At 38.4% G+C, this 17,734-nt stretch overlaps 1 protein-coding gene across 8 annotated transcripts in view; it reads right to left on the bottom strand.

Moving 5' to 3' along the window:
* The window catches only part of RABGAP1L (RAB GTPase activating protein 1 like), a 657,663-nt gene that overhangs the window by 84,237 nt on the left and 555,692 nt on the right, over positions 1-17,734 (bottom strand). For 2 of the 8 annotated variants that reach the window (XM_021102609.1, XM_021102613.1), the window contains exons 1-2: positions 11,445-12,688; positions 9,509-10,267 (exon numbers count right to left, since the gene is read on the bottom strand). The exons of 3 other annotated variants lie outside the window; for them this stretch is intronic. In XM_021102609.1, coding sequence (XP_020958268.1) covers positions 9,509-9,619 — 111 coding nt within the window. In that variant the 5' untranslated portion in view covers positions 9,620-10,267; positions 11,445-12,688. 3 more of the 8 variants (XM_021102610.1, XM_021102611.1, XM_021102612.1) reach the window with 3 other exon arrangements.

Genomic DNA, 17,734 nt, shown 5'->3' with positions numbered 1-17,734 from the left:
CCAGCCGTGCTACCTCTCTCACTCCTGCGTGTTTCTGCTAGTCCCTCTATCTGGAACATACTTTCCCTCCATGTGACTAACTGAAATTAATTTTTTTTTTCTTTAGCATGTTGTTCAACGTTTCCACCTTTTTTTAATTTTTTTATTTTAATGGCTGCATTTGTGGCATATAGAAGTTCCTGGACCAGGGATTGAATGAATCTGAGCCACAGCCTACACCACACCTGCGGCAATGCAGGATACTTTACCCCAAAGAGCTGGGCTGGTAATCGAACCCAAGCTTCCGCAATGACCTGAGCCACTGAAGTCAGATTCTTAACTCACTGTGCCACAGCAGGAACTCCAAAAGTTTCCACCTTTAAATGGACACAGATACACACCACTGGTAGGTGAAATAATATATCTTTTAAGGAAAGCAATTTGGCTCTGTGTATCAAAATTATACATGCACACACCCTTCAACCCAGCAATTCCACTCCCAGGAATTTTTTTTTTTTTTTTTTTTTTTTTTGTCTTTTTGCTATTTCTTTGGGCCGCTCCCGCGGCATATGGAGGTTCCCAGGCTAGGGGTCTAATCGGAGCTGTAGCCACTGGCCTACGCCAGAGCCACAGCAACACAGGATCCGAGCCGCGTCTGCAACCTACACCACAGCTCACGGCAACGCCGGATCGTTAACCCACTGAGCAAGGGCAGGGACCGAACCCGCAACCTCATGGTTCCTAGTCGGATTCGTTAACCACTGCTCCACGACGGGAACTCCAACTCCCAGGAATTTAATCTACAGATATTCTCACAGTTCTGGGAAATGGTGATGTAAAAAGATTATTTACAGCAGCAAAATATCAGGAACAACTACATATGCATATATTAGAGTTGGCTAAATATATTACAAAAATCTATACAATGAAATACTACGCAGTTGTCAAATGAATAAGGAATCCTTGATGTACTGACATAGAAAAAGGTAAAAGAATATATATGTGTGTGTGTGTGTATAACTGAATCATTTTGCTCTATAACTGATACTAACACATCATTGTAAATCAGTGATACTTTGATTTTCTCTATAAACAGAAAATAATAATCTACTATATTTTGAAGTTGCTAAGAGAGTAGATCTTAAAATTTTTCATCACAAATAAAAAAATAAATAAATAAAAGTAAACTAAATTAAAAAAATTTTTTTTCATCACAAAGAAATCTGTAACTATGTATGATGATGGATGTTAATTAGACTGACTGTGATCATTTTACAATACATACATATATTGAGCTATTATGTAATATAACTGGCACTAATATGTCAATTATAAAGTCAATGTCTGAAAACCTTATTTTTCACTATTTTAAGAGGTGTATTTCAATATAATTGGTTTCCTTTTAATGTTACGTATTTAATGTATTTAAAAAGTTTTCTGCCAAGGGGTCCACAGACCTGAACTGTCAAAGGAGACCATGATCACAAAATTGCTAAAAATCCCTGCGCTATATATAAGGACGGATCAGGTTGGAATAACAATGTTAGCACACCATGGAATTTCACTGGAGAAAAGACTTCCGTTTTTAAGTGTGTTTGGGAAGGATGGGAAAGAAGAGTGCCAATTCACTTCAAAGTTCCAAGAAAAATGAAAAAGTAATAGAGTTTGCTAAATTTGAATTTGAATCAAGTTTTACTGTATTTTCAATGAGGATAAGTCATTTGCTGATAAATCTGTGCAGAGATAGCTTAGACGATGGTTCAGAAAATATTAAATTCCCCCCCTCCCCAACCTCTAGGGTAGGGTATACTTTCCAGCTCCACTGTGCTGGAAGTGGCCTTTTGACTTGCTTTGGCCAATGGAATGTGGACAAAAATTAAAGCATGCTCACTCTAAGCCTAGGCATTTTTTTTTATCTTTTTTTTTTTTTTTTTTTTTAGGGCCTCACCCGCAGCACATGGAGGTTCCCAGGTTAGGGGTTGAATCAGAGCTACAGCTGCTGGCCTACACTACAGCCAAAGCAATGCTGGATCCAAGCTGCATCTCTGACCTACATCACAGCTCACGGCAACACCAGATCCTTAACCCACTGAACAAGGTCAGGGATCGAACCTGCGTCCTCGAACCTGCGTCCTCACGGATCCTAGTCGGGTTCATTAACTGCTGAGCCACAGTAGGAACTCCCTGCCTAGGCCTTTAAGGGCCATCAAATGTTTCCAGGGACCACTCTGGGAACTTCCAAACTGTCACAAAAAGAGGACACTGCTAATCTCAGAAGATAGCCTGCTAATCTCAGAAGGATGAGAGGAGAGTTCCCGTCGTGGCTCAGTGGTTAATGAATCCGACTAGGAACCATGAGGTTTCGGGTTCGATCCCTGGCCTCGCTCAATGGGTTAAGGATCTGGCATTGCCACGAGCTGTGGTGTAGGTTGCAGATGCGGCTTGGATCCTGCACTGCTGTGGCTCTGGCATAGGCCAGCAGCTACAGCTCCGATTCAACCCCTAGCTTGGGAACCTCCATATGCCGCTGAAGCGGCCCTAGAAAAGACAAAAAAAAAAAAAAAAAAGAAGGATGAGAGGCACAGAACAAGAGATCTAACTAGATCTGGGTCCCCAGCCAAGTCAGCAAATCCTGTTCATAAGCCAGCTTGTAGTCCTTGCACTGAATCTGAAGGCTATAATTTGATTTCATATTGAATATTGTGGTGAGTTTTTAATGTAATACTCACTTTTCTAATAATTTAATCATCATTTAAAATTTCTGTTAACCAAGCCTAAAATCTGACTCATTAGAAATGAATACAAGAACATCATATAAGGAATAAAACCTGAACTCTTTCCCACTTCCAAAGGCCTCCATTATAATCTGGCCCCCAAGACGACTATAAATCTGAATACTGTATGGCAGCCAGAATCTGACGTGGGAACAAAGAAGCAGAGACCTTGGGGAAGATAAAGCAGATGCAAAGAGAGAAGTGAATTAGAGGGCAATAGACAGGGAGACTGTTTGCCCGCATCAACTGAACCCCAGTTCAGTACTGGTTCTGCTGAACTTCTGCCGTTGTGTTTAAAGGAACACACCCTGGTGTCCACACAATAAATTCTCTTTCATGTTTAAGATAGCTCAAGATTTTATTGCTTGCAACCGTGAGAACTGTAATACATATCAAAACTGATAAACCAAAGAGGGATGATTTGGCTCCTTGTGTGAAACCAAAGTTGATGAAATAGTAGCATAATATGTTTACTGTATAACAACGAGAATTTAAAATGGTCAGATAGGAGTTCCCGTCGTGGCACAGTGGTTAACGAATCCGACTAGGAACCATGAGGTTGCGGGTTCGGTCCCTGCCCTTGCTCAGTGGGTTAACGATCCGGCGTTGCCGTGAGCTGTGGTGTGGGTTGCAGACGCGGCTCGGATCCCACGTTGCTGTGGCTCTGGCGTAGGCCAGTGGCTACAGCTCCGATTCAACCCCTAGCCTGGGAACCTCCATATGCCGCGGGAGTGGCCCAAAGAAGTAGCAAAAAAAAAGACAAAAAATTAAAAAAATAAATAAATAAATAAAAAATAAAATAAAATGGTCAGATAGTAACATTAAAAAAATACAGATATGGATGACTCTTAATTGGTGTTACAATGTTTTATTCTAATCAATATTTTTTCTGCATATACAATGAAAAGTTAGAAATAACTACTGATTCATTTTCTCCATCTATGGCAAAATGGATTGCTATGATTTTTTTTTTTTTAATTTGGCATGCTGGATGAAATCTATGTGCTAACCCAGTAAAGAAGAAGTAATTTCTTAATGCTTACCCTCATCCCCTAGTTACACAACAGACAAACTGTAGCTCCCTGATGAGCTCCCTTCCTCTATTGGCATAGCGCTGCTATTTTGGTATCTGTCGCTTAAGAACATATACCAAGTGCTAATAGAGTATAAGCATGTATTAGTCTGGGTAAAAGCCTTTGTTAACGGACAGTGTTCTAACCTTCTAACCACTGAACAACCAAGTCTCTTACAGTGATGCCATGCCCTGGAACTTCTAGAGATGGAACGTGATAAAGCCAAAATGAGCAAACTTTTCTCCATTACATTCTTCTTCTTTTTTTAATGGCCTCATCTGCAGCATATGGAAGTTCCTAGGCTAGGGCTCTAATCAGAGCTGCAGCTGTTGACCTATGCCACAGCCACAGCAACACCAGATCTGAGCAGCATCTGCAACCTACACCACAGCTTGTGGCAACGCCAATTCTCTAACCCATTGCAGCCAGGGATGGAACCCACATTATCAGAGAGACAGCATCAAGTTCTTAACCCATCAAGCCACAACAGGAACTCCCATTACATTCTTGATATCCATCTTTCCCATTCAAGTTGACAAAACAATGGTCTTCCCAATTTTATAAGGTGGAAAGCTTACAGTAATTTTCAACTTATTCTTCTTGTATAGCTCAGTTACTGCTTCTGCCTAAGTAATATTACTGAACCTATCCACTATAAGAACTAACCAACATGTGTGAACTACTTTCTTTATTTATACTACTGCAGTCAAATGCTGAAGTCCATACTCCTGACAATTCTTTTCCTGCGTTTTTGTAATGCCCTTTAAAATTTTTTTCATGAGCAGAGTGGACCGTCAGTCCATTTCTGCCAGATTATTTCTGCAGTAATCGACAAATCTACTCAGCAAATGGCTTGGCTCATATAAACCCCCCCATTAATTCTACATTGTCCTCCCGCCATCCTGAGGCACAAACCTAAGACCCTCTGCACCATCTTCCTGGCAGAAGGCTTCAAGTTTCCTGTAGGACTGATACCCTGATAGTGATTCCCTAATCAAGCAAAGCAATTTGCCAGGGTGACCGAACTATTGCATTTTGTCCACCCTCCACCTTCTTCCACATCCCTATGATAACTTATCTACTGGCCCCAGTCCTTCCTTTAGGCTTCTCCAGTTACTGGGAGGACAATTAGTAAGTGCTTTCATGGTGCTAAGTACAAGTGTTCTCATTTAATCCTTGAAGTAATGTAGTGATGTAATGCTACCGTTTCCCTCATTTTTCAGATGAGGAAATGAAAGCTTAGAGAAACTAGGAAATTTATCAGTAAGTAGCAGATGTAAAATTTGAACTGAGGACTGTGTATCTTTAATGTTTCTGAAATAGTTCACCTCTTGGCCTTTGCACAAGCTGTTCACCCTGCTCAGAAAGGTGCTATGACTTTCTACTGGCTTCGAAGCACCTGATCAGCCTTCAAAGCCTCATTCAACTACTTTCACCCCATCCAGAAGTCCGCCTCCACACTGTTCAAATAGTGGTAATTTTTCTCCACTTCGTTCTACCCACCAACAGTAAATATCATCCCCTAAATATTTATTTTGCTTCTCTCTTTTACTTTACTGTGAGGTCTTTCTATTTATACCCGCACATTGTTGCAAACCAAAACTGTATGATTACATACTGGCCTCTACTAACCAATGTATATTAGAAAGTAATGTTCCCTTCATAACCAATTTATAGATTAAAAAGTTGAAATAATTCGGCAGAATATAAATTAACATTTAACCTGAAATATTCAAGCTTGACAGAGTATGCATTGGTTATTAGGCTTATTCACCGTTTAAACACTAAAGCATACATTTTGACTTTAAATACATATTCAAAGCTTCCTTTCGGAATGCATAATAAATGTAACAGGTGTGATCTCTTCCTTTTCTTTATACTAATCAGGCATAAAAATAACTAGAATTGGTGGAAGTGGTAGAGAGGAACGCTGGCCATTCCACTAGAAGACAGAAGGCCCCGACTGAGGGAAATGCCAGAGACCCCTCCTTCAGTTGTTAGGCCTTGTGTAAGCATCTCAAGCTGAATTAAAGATAAATTCATTAAGGGAAACGTGGGGAGAGGGGTCTAATTTTGTCTCAAAGTGTAAGAGAGTTAATTTCAGCCAGCGAACAACTAAAGAAAATGCAGTCTGTTGATTTAAGGAAAGGCAAGAATACTATGTCCAGTGAGACAGATTTCTCAATGTTCCTGAGTCATTTTGATTAGACTGGATTTTCACCTTACATACCAACTTATTCACACAGTCATTAAAACGTTCTGAAGTTCTGTTCGTGACTTAGGCTTTTGTTTGGGTTATCTTAGCAAATACAATGTTGATCTGCGTAATCTTATTGCGTGTGTGTGATGTGAAAGATAAGAAAAGTTACGCTTGGCTTCATTATGTTTTTTTCTTATCTGTCATGTGTCAAAAGGACCTACATAAAGGGATCTGTGATTTTCCTGCATTATCACTCATTTTTAAAGGATCAATAGGCTGTAGTAATATTTTTCAAGTGTGGATTGAGAATGTGTGATTTCTGAAATCAATGGTGGCTCATAACTAACACTGAAACAATTAAATATGATGCAGCAGAAGAAAAAATTGAATATATCACATGTAGCAACAGTATCACTCAAATTTCTTTTAGTCTTGTATGTGTACAACATCTTGTGATATGTTTTTTACTATGAGTCTCCATCAAAAATATTAGAAAGCCATAGGGCTATTTATGAACAAGAAAAGATCCTGAGTCCACACCAAAACCATTGTACATAATGGGATTTTTGCCATTCAAATGGTAAAATCAATATACTTCCCATTATGAAACAAAGTCCAATTACAGAAAGATATTTAATTAATCCTGTACTAAGAAAGCTTCTAAATACCCTTGTAATAGTCCACCTAAACCCAGGAGATTTTATATGTTAGCAAGAATGTAATTTGCTTCACAGTGCAGTAATAAATCATATTGCGAAGCAATTTATTTTATATTGTAGAAAATCTGAGAATTTATCTCTTTCATATAATTTAAAGGGTTCATCTCACACAAAGCAACAAATTCAATATGGAATCAAAAGCAAATGATAAATATTTCATCTTAACCCAATTTTAGTTTAAGTTTCCTAGATGAACTGAAACCATATCACCTCCAAAAGATGACACTAGTAAATAAACTCTCTCAAGTTTCAAATCTAATTAAGAAAACTAAGTGGAGTTCCTGTTGTGGCCCAGCGGAAACGAATCCAACTAGGAACCATGAGGTTGCGGGTTTGATCCCTGGCCTGGCTTAGTGGGTTAAGGATCCGGCATTGCCTTGAGCTGTGGTGTAGGTCACAGATGCGGCTCAGATCTTGTGTTGCTGGGGTTCTGGCATAGGCAGCAGCTATAGCTCCGATTAGACCTCTAGCCTGGGAACCTCTATATGCCTCGAGTGTGGCCCTAAAAAGAAAAAAACAAAAAACAAACAAACAAAAAACCTCCAGGGCTAAATCCCCTTTGGGGGGGAGCTAAAGTTGCATCAACGCAAAATATTGACATATATCTCAATATGTAGAATATTCATACAACCTATAAACGGAAGAATGTTTCCTGGTAAGCACATTAGTATGAATTCACTCGTTCATTTTCTCTCTCTTCCTGTCTCCTGTATGTGTGTGAGTCCACACACGCACACCCTACAATGTCCTAGACTTATTGAGCATAGGATGCTCCCTAAGTCTTGGTCACTGCCTTCCTCTTCAGTCTCCTCTGTCCTCTGCGCTGTGCCGACTTCCATCTCCCTGTTTTATTTTCTTTTCCCCTTTGGCCTGGATAACTCCTGCAAGTTTTTTAAGACCCCACTGAGACCACTTAAGAGGATCTTGACAGGACCATCAGAAAGAAATGGAAGATTATAAAACTAATGGCTGAAATGAAGCTTAAAGGTTATCCACAACTGTGAACTAACCTATGTTGACTTGTATATACATTTACGGTTAATTAAGGACTGGCAATAATCTCCATATAATGCATGTAATTATAAAAACAGAGGGAGGGGGTGGGATGGACGGGGAGTTTGAGGTTAGTAGATGCAAACTATCACACTTAGAATGGATAAGCAATGAGGTCCCTGTGTATAGCACAGGGAACTATATCTAATCTCTTGAGATGGACCATGATGGGAGATAGCATGAGAAAAAAAAAAATGTATGTATATGTATGATGACTGGGTCACTATGTTGTACAGCAGAAATTGGCACACATTATAAATCAACTATATTTTAATTAAAAAAAAACCCAAACTAGAAATCACGTACGTTAAATAGGAAAAGAATGCAATAGGCTAGATGTTTCTGTATTAATGAACACGTATTGAAGTATAGTATAGTTTTGTTTTTGTTTTGCTTGTTTGCTTTCTTTTTTTTTGTCCAGCTGATTCTTTTAAACTGCATCTATAAAACTTTTACGAAAGTAGAGAGAGTGTAATGTATCCCTATGTACTCATCTCCTGTTTCAACAATTATCAATACACCTTCATCTGGTTTCACCCGCATCACCAACCCCTCTACTGGATCATTTTGAATCTTTGCAGACATTTCATCCTTCACTATCTCTATATATTTCTCTAAATCATCATTTTAAACGTAATCCTAATATTACTGCACACACCCACCCACGCACGCACGCAAAATGGAATAATTCTCTTAATATCACTAAATACCTAATTAGTGGTCAAATTTCCCCCAATTATCTCATAGACATTTTTAATGGTTTGTTCAAATCAGCATCTAAACAAAGTCAGTATACTGCAGCTGGCTGATGTAACTCTCAGTCTTTTTAAAATCAATTTATGAGTTTCCTCTTTTTTTTTTTCCTCCACTGTAATATATTGTTTGAAGAAAGCGCCATATTATGTTTAAGGTTCCTATGCCTTAAAATAATTTGGGTTTCATACTACTACTAAGATAATTGTTATGATATACTTGTTCATTCTGTTGCTGGTGGTGAGTCCTAGTGGTTAGCGAATATGATGAACAAGAGTTTACTACAACAATACTTGGGGAAGTGTTTTAAAGGTATGGATCAATAGCCTTTATAAGGATGATATCTACAGAGAAGAAACAACAGAGATTTGCAAGGACTTCGTTTTTCTATTATGCCAGGACATGAAAACTAAAACCCTTGGAGAACGTGTTTTTTTTTTTTTTAATAACAAATTTAAATCCAAACTCAAATTATACTCATAATAGTTCTTAGTAATAATACAAAGACTCTGGAAGGTATTTGATTTTCAGAGAGTTCAATTCTGAATGTCTATGTTATGGCCTACTGGTAAAAATATTCCACTTCAAAAAGGCTGAACTCCATGTGTGTAAATGCAGGTTACTCTCACCTAATAATCCCATGCACACATACAAGGCAAATACGTGGGACAAAGTGATGTTTGACACCATACATAGCTTCTCAACTTCACTACATGAGAAAGCATTCACCTCAGTTTGACTCCTAGGACACTTTAAATGTACTACTAAGGTTTAATAGTATTTGGTTATGTAAATAAATCCTTGAAAACCTGCAGACCTTGTTGTAGCCTGTAACAATGCCAACAGCAATACTTCTATTTTAATTCCCAGGAAGTTATGCTGCAATTGCTACAAGAGTAGAACTAGCATACTAGAAAGGAAAAAACAGCCCAGAGTAGTGTGCAAGGCCCCACCTACCATCGACCTGGGCTTGCTGATGGCCACCAGACTAGTGAGGAGATCTTCATCATGCAGCTGGCTGAAAACATGGGCGTCATAGGCCACCATAATGGAGATTTCTTCCATCATCTTGCCAGCTGGCCTTTCCACAGCAGCAGCTGCTGCCCAGCTCCAGACCAGACTATCCAAGGAAAAATCCTATTGCGCTCGGTGTCACGGCACACACCCACCTGAGTTGTTGGGGGTGGAGTGTCAAAAATCCAGATAGGAAAAAAAAAAAAAAAAAGCAGCTGCTATCAGAGGCTTGTCTAGCAATTCACCCCGAGTAGAAAACTGAGAGAGGTCTCTTATCTACGGAGCAAGTATACACTATAAACACCTACTACATTCTTAACACAGCAGCTGGAAAATTCAGTTTTTGGAAATCTTCTTTAAACTTCAAAATGAGAAATAAAAGTCTCCTAACTGGAAATAACCTATAGCAAAACAACAACAACAACAAAAAAAACCAAAAACAAACCACAAAAATTGATTTATGTTGTGTTCTTGATAATTAAAACATTTTAAAGTTTATCTTCTTACTTCAGTATTTAGTTATATCAAAGCTTTTCTTCTTGGAGGAGAAGTAGATTTTCTTAGGGCTTATTTTTTCACATTCATAGAAATAGATGGCAACCTTTAGTTTTTCAGACTTTATAGAATTCTTGGTGCAGTTAAAAATTATCTCCTGAAGTATGAAAAAAAAAAAAAAGATTCTTTTTTTCTCTCTGAGTATTTCTGTTAAAAAAAAAAAATACCAAAATATAAAAATGAAACAGGGACTGCAATATCGGTTAATAACCATTTCCTCTTCTCCCACTTAAAAAAAAAAAAAATCAAATATTTTTAAACAGACTTCTTCATTTTGAGAACTTAGTTTTCTGTTGATATTCTGAAAGCAACACAGGGTTCTCATTTCTAAACTGATGATTTTTCTCCCAAAGATAAAAGTTCTCTTCATATCTATTTTTAAACTTAAGTTTTCTTTTAATGACCCAAATTAGCAGATAGTAATGAACTCTTAGCTAGCAGAAGCTTTTTTTTTTCCAGTACAGCTGGAAACCGTAAGTGAACCTCAGCGTGCCCTGATGAAAAATGTGAAAGCTGACCGTAATTATTATCACAAATCACCAGGAAATATAATGTATGCTAATTCCATGGAAAAAGTATTAAACAAATAAAAAAGGGGAGGACAGATAAAGCTCCTCCAAAAGCTGTTTTTCCAGTATTTCTAATTAAGCTATTATCTCCTCAGCTTTTTACAGATTACGACACTGCAGTACTAAGAGAAATAGCATTTTTTGGAATTAGAAATCAAGTTGGCAATGTCTGTCTACAGCCAAGTACAGACACTGTTTGGAATTTTTAGTGCTAATTACCAACTGCAGTATTATGTTGTTTAAGTTTGTTTGCTGCTCAGAAAACAAATAAAACTTAGAATGAAATTTATAGTGTCTATTTTGCCTTGTTTTTCTAAGGTATTTTCACGTATACAAACATGATTACTTAAATAGTACCTTGTTCAATTTCAATGTGATTAGCAGAGTTTTGCAACTGCTATAAGCATTCTGGATTACACACACACACACACACACACACACACACACAGAGGAAAGAGGGAAAACACCTTATTGCTAGGAAACATAAGTAAGTCTAATAAGCTTATTTAAACAGAAAATGCAATACTTTAAATAAATCCTCAAGATTAAAACAGCTTCAAACTGTGTTTGACCCTTGCTGGACCTGACAGAGCATTTGCACCTATTTTTTCCCCCTTATAATGCAGTTTTGCCTCTTAAGCATTATTTTTCTTAAAAATTCTTTTATAGCACATTCCTCTTAATGCTGACTAACCAGGTAAAAATTAAATGATAATCAAGAAAAAGGTATTATAAGGTGTCAAGGCAGTTCATACCTTTTAAATTCCTTTTAATCTCTTCAGAGGTACTTTAAAGATACTGTGAACCTCTTCGTGCATTCACTAGCACCAGAAGATCTCCGATTTATCTTGCAGCACCATTCTCTAGCTGTGAAAGCAATTCCTCTGGCTTTCATATTTTCCTTTGCTCCAATGACTCAGTGCTTCCACAGTGATATCTGAATCAGGTGCACTGACAAAGACACCTGTTGTGGAAGGTAAAGAAACTACTTCCCATAATGCTTTATTCCCTGCTGGCAACTGCCCAGGGGCAAACAAGAATTATAACCTCATTTGAGCAGTTGCCTATGCGCCCTGGGAGAGGGCAGACGGTGTAACAATAGGTAATCTTCTTGGTTAAGAAGCAGACTCATAACAACCAAGAAAAAAAAAAAAAAGAGCAGGGAAAACAGTATCAAATAGTTTTAGGTGCTGTGCATTAAAACTTATAAGACAGTTAAGGCATCAGGGCCATAAGAGCGTAAAACATTTTTAGAAACATAATCAAAGGCTGTAAAGACAGTTCTTAAATTACAAAAACACACAGAAGCTAACAACTTCAAATAATTAAACCCTTTTGGAATTCCTTACAGGTTCTTAGGTAAACAATTAGGTATTTTAAAAAGCTTCTGATATATGACCTTCAAGACTGTTCCAATTAGCCACAGTGCCTTAGAATTTTACGAACGTTTCATGCCTAAATCCAAAAGATCCTTTATCGTACCCACAGTGTATGTTTTCTAGAGCAAGCATTCCGTAAGTTCGAGGTGCACCCTTCAATTTTTGGTCACCCTTAAACGTTCTTTCATACTTTAGTCTGGGAAAGAAAAAGTCAAATGTTCCTTTTCTCATACAAAGCAAAGTATACTGGATAACAAAATACCACTCCCATAATAAAACAAAATACTGTTTTTCTCAATAAAAAGCAGACATTTTGCAAACCGATGATCTACTTAAAAAATTGTCTTTGTACTGCTTTTTCCTCTTTTCCTAAGGATATTTTCTCTGGCCTCAAGAAATAACAGCTACAATATCTGCCCACAACTTCAGGAGTCACTGTACACTGTCATGTTTAGAAACAGTATTTCACCCCCTTGTAAGACATCTTTCTTTCACTCCTTTGCCTTTTCCCTGGTGGATGGAGACCCCACCGATCTCCCTGGAGGGTTTCCACCTGGGTTTCTGTCGTGGTGGACTTCACTCCATGTAGCTCCACTGAAAAAAGAGGCGTGGGGATGGTGAATTACCTGAAATCAAGGAGTGTAGTGCCCACAACACCAGCAGCTGCTGAAATTTATCAGGAGAGGACTGTGTATTCAACAGGCAGCAGAAAACAAGGCCTTTGTGGTGACCAGTAGAGGGTCTCCAGTTCAAGCAGGAACTAACTAGCTGACTGTCTCAGGGCAAGTCATTTAACCTCCCAAGGTTTCAGTTTCCTCATGGTCATGTAAATTGAGAGGGATGGAATAGATCCGAGGTTTTCACGTGTGCTCAGTGCGTTCAGAAAGAGTCAAAAGCAGTGTGTCCTATTTCCCTTCACTAAATGGGATCTGAAGGTGAAAATACCTTTTAAATCTCTATCAGAATAAAAAACAAAGGGTAACATTAATCCCAGTTGTTAAGAAACTCCCTCCCCGGTTGCTATAATGTGTCCCAACAAATTACAAAGGTCTACTTTGTACCCTAATTTGGATTTTTTAATATCAACTCTTTTGCTTTTATTTTTTTTTATTTTTTTTATTTTTGGCTTTTTTTTTGCTATTTCTTGGGCCGCTCTCGCAGCATATGGAGGTTCCCAGGCTAGGGGTCGAATCGGAGCCGTAGCCACCGGCCTACACCACAGCCACAGCAATGTGGGATCCGAGCCGCATCTGCAACCTACACCACAGCTCATGGCAACGCTGGATCGTTAACCCGCAACCTCATGGTTCCTAGTTGGATTCCTTAACCACTGCGCCACGACAGGAACTCCCTCTTTTGCTTTTAAAAGAGGATTCGGAGAAGCTCCCATTGTGGCTCAGCAATTAAAGAACCTGACTAGCATCTATGACAACTGGGGTTCAATCCCTGCCCTCTCTCAGTAGGTTAAGGATCCTATGTTGCTGTGGCTGTGGTGTAAGCTGGGGGTTACACCACCTAGCCTGGAAACCTCAATGTGCCAAAAGTGCGGCCCTAAAAAGACACACACACACACACAAAAAGGATTGGTGACAGTTGCTATACTTTGTATTAGTTATTCGTTACAGTCCTTCTTTTCAGAAGCCAAACTGGCTACAAAATAATGATGCGCCTGCATCAATAATGGTCAAAAGAAAATTAGAAACTCTCTAGATCCCACAAAAATAAGAAAATTTTATCTATTATCCCCAATGATTTTTAAATACTGTTTTTAAAATTTTATACAGAAAGACTGTACTCAGCTGATTTTGTTCCAATAGTCATTCTTCTAGGATTATGATTATTTAACAAAAATATACCTGGGTCATACTAAATGAGTATCAGTCTAGTAAACGATTCCTGGTCTTCAGAGAACAGCTATTCTCAAGTGTCAATTTAAAAACAGCCAAAACAAAAATCAAGAGATGTGAATATTTTTGTTTCTGTGTTCGCCCCCAAATGAGGCAAAGCAAAGCAGTTGTTTTATAGGAGCAGTATCTTGTTATCCACCATCAAAGCAGCAAATATATTTAAAAACAATCACTTATAGTTAAAAAGTTATTCACCTCACACAAGTGGCTGTAAAGACCCTTTTCCCAAGTATCAGGTTCTACTTGTTGAACATTCTCATCACAACAGCCATAAAATCAGGTTAAGAAGGAAAGGAGGCCAAATCTACCAGGACAGAAATATGGTCTAGAGGGCAGAAAGGTCTTCTGTGTTCCCTACTTGGACAAGCAAAGACCTATAGAGACTGGTCTTCCCTCCCCAGTGGTTGGTCCTTATCTAATAATTTGAAACATCTTTATAGATGTGTCTGAATAAAAATTCATGAAGTATACAGACTCAGTTTTAAGGCCTTACAAAATGTTCACAGTATTGACATAAAGAGCTCTAAGACAAAATTCTACAATTACTTTCTTAATCGCAGAAAAACAATATCCCAAGTAAGTTTCTTTTTACACTTAAGAGTGCACATTACAAAACCTAAATGCTTTAGGTGGGGGAACAAAAGCTAAAATGAGAGAGGAACTGTATAAGTTTCAATAGAAGAAAGCTTTTCAGAATATTGTGGATTTCAGAAGAGTCCAATAACGTACTCAGTTCTTACAAAGAGGGAAAAAAAAAAAGAAAACAAAAAGTAAAAAATAAGCGAAATCTTAGTTCTCTTTAAAATCATGCAAAGGTGATGAAAACCATCATTTGCGTGTCAAATTCCAACCATTATTCAGCTCATTATCTTTCCTATCTTCGCTAGTAATTGCTAGGCAAATTCAAAACCTCAGAAAACACAGGTTCTCTAAAAAAAAAAAAAAAAAAAAAAAAAAAAAATCCCCAGAGTTAAACTAAGAAACAAAAACCTGCAGAACATAAATAGTTGCCTAACAGTTATTTGGGGTATCTTACTTCCTCATTTGCATCTCACTACAAAGAATGAGGGTGAGGTACATTCCAGACTATGAAAGAGGAGCTGCAACTCTTTAACAACTCAGCTTTTTACCTTGTGTGTAACTCTAAAATCTACAGCCAACTATTAAAAACAAGACAATAGCCCCCAAATGGAGTCCCTTACACTAAGCCTCATGTCACCAAGACAGTGTTAGAGTTTCCATCTCCCAGAAATGGAATCTTAAACCAACTGGGAGTCACCTGATCAGCCCTAGTTAGGTAATCAGCCTGACAGACCCTGCTATCCCCTAAAGGAAAGTAATTTTGCAATAATCACGCCACTTTTTTTGCCTAGTTGAACTTTCTTGTTCCTGTTCCCTTCTGCCTATAAAAGTCTCATTTGATTCAGCCCCTTGGAGCTCCGTTCTAGCTTCTTTCCATCTGCTAGATCCCATGCGTTCCATTCACGAATTGTTGAATAAAGCCAATAAGATGTTTAAAATTTACTCAGTTGAATTTTTTTTTTAACATAACACTCACTTAAATTTTGCCTAAGCAAAAACAAGTATTTCAAGTACTTCTAAGCATTCCCTGACATGTGCTATCACCGCAAATGAGGATGGCTTCAAACACATCTAAGAAGAGGAATAATGCTTCATCTTACATCGCTTTGAGCGGAACACACAATGGAACTGTAAATCACAAATACCTTTACCTTAAAATTTCTAAAGCATTTGAGTAACTTAAAAAGTTTTACTAACAACTAAATCAAACCATTCTACACTGAACAAGTTGTGTATTCATTTTTTCACAAGGTCAGAAAGTGGGTTTAAGGAACAGTAATACAATGTAAACGTGTTTTCATTCAAGTGCTCATTTCCTCAAGTTCTTCCTGTAGGGCTGGTGACTGTCAACCTGAATAACTCCCTTTTCAATGGGCCCGGTCTCAGCAGTACATATACAGAAGCTTGAGGTGGTGGACTTGTCTAAAATCCTGTAGTCAAAACTGGAAGATTTTAATGGTGTATGAACTATATCTCAATTAAAATAAAAACAGCAGCATGGAGTTCTTTTGAGGTGCAGTGGGTTAAGGATCCAGTGTTGTGACTGCAGCAGCTCAGGTTGCTCCTGGAGCACAGGTTCGATTCCTGGCCCAGGAACTTCCATATGATAGGAATGGAGCAGATACACGTATTTTGAAAAGTCCCAATAAAAGACCACAGAAAAGGAGGGAAACTTATGGGACATTGGGAGATCACTGTAAGTAAATAAAAAAGCCTTCAGAACAAGGCAGGTTTGCTTCATTAGTGGAGCCTTGAGAATTGCCTCAGGTCATTGGGTGGGGATGGGATGAGGCCTGCATTCAGATTCAGACCAAGGGCAAGAGTTTGAGGACCACCCTTCTGCAGATTTGAATACACATCTTACCTGATCCTAAAGAGGAGCTACTACTCCCAGAAAGGAAGAGGCGGGCTTTTCCAACCCCCACTCTCCTTGGACGGTAAAACTGTAGCCCAACTGATCTTCGGATCTTCAGGGCAGAGCTTCTGGGCCTGCCCACTTGCATATCTCACTAGTTCCTATCCTAATAAATCTATTTCTCGCCTATCACTTTGTCTCTCGCTGAATTCCTTCTGTGCAGAGACATGAAGAACCTGAACCTCAGTGAGTACAGACACAGGGTGAGTTATTCTAATTTAAAACCTTGGGTTCAAGTCCCAGTCTGGGTTTTGGCTGGGTTCAAGTCCCAATCTGTGTCCTGGCTAGGTTCAGGCCATTAATACTGTCGGTTTCACATATGCTGTGGTTGTGGCCAAAAAATAAAAACAGCATTTACTAAATGTCTGCAATGTGCATGAGTGTGGCCTATAAGATTTGTAATATAATATTATATAAGCTAGTTATAATAATGACTTTATATAATAAAAATTATTCTAAAATAATAATAGCAGCCAGTATTTAGTAAGTACTCACTATGCCCTAGACACAGAATCTCATTTAAGCTTCGCAATAAGTCATGAGCTAGTTACAATAAAGATTCTTGCATTATGGACAATGTCACTAAAGTGTGAAGAAATTTAGTGATTTGACTCAGTTCTCACAGCTAGAAAATGGAGCTTAGAGGATTAAAAAATAAGCCCATTTGGCTGCAAAATGCATGCCCTTCATTACTAAAGGAAGACAAGGGAAGTAACCAAACATGTACGAAGAGACTGGTCTTGTGCCAGACACGACTGCTGCTCCCACACTGGGATCCCCTTCACACTCACACGCTCAGGTTACACAATACAATATACAATGTCTGTCAAGTTGTATTGGGATTGTAATAGAATGAAGTCCCTCTCGGACAGAAAAAGTTTTCATGGAAAAAAATGGACTGGATTTTCATAAGCAAAGTGAAATAATTTTTTTCACGGGAAAATAAAACCAGCTTGTCCAGAGCGGTGAATTGATGTTTAGGTACAGTAGGAGATAAGGTCTCAAAGACAGATTTGAATATGTCTGTGGTAGGTTTCTAATCTCAGGTCAACAGATTTGGAATATATGGCATGTAGACCAAGGGCAGTCACTGAAGACTATAGGGTTTCTGCCTGTCTAGCCTCTGTTTTTGTCATTAGAGCAAGGAAGTATAGTATAATAGTTAACAAATGGGTTCCAGGGTTCAAAATACCTCGGTTTGATAGAATGCTCTGCCCCATACTAGCTGTCAGACCATGAACAAGTTGCATAAGCTGTCTCAC

Source organism: Sus scrofa, chromosome 9 (genome assembly GCF_000003025.6).
Source record: "Sus scrofa isolate TJ Tabasco breed Duroc chromosome 9, Sscrofa11.1, whole genome shotgun sequence".
NCBI classification, from domain to species: domain Eukaryota; kingdom Metazoa; phylum Chordata; class Mammalia; order Artiodactyla; family Suidae; genus Sus; species Sus scrofa.
The sequence above is the reverse complement of the archived record's forward strand: the minus strand, read 5'-3'. Positions and strand labels throughout refer to the sequence as shown.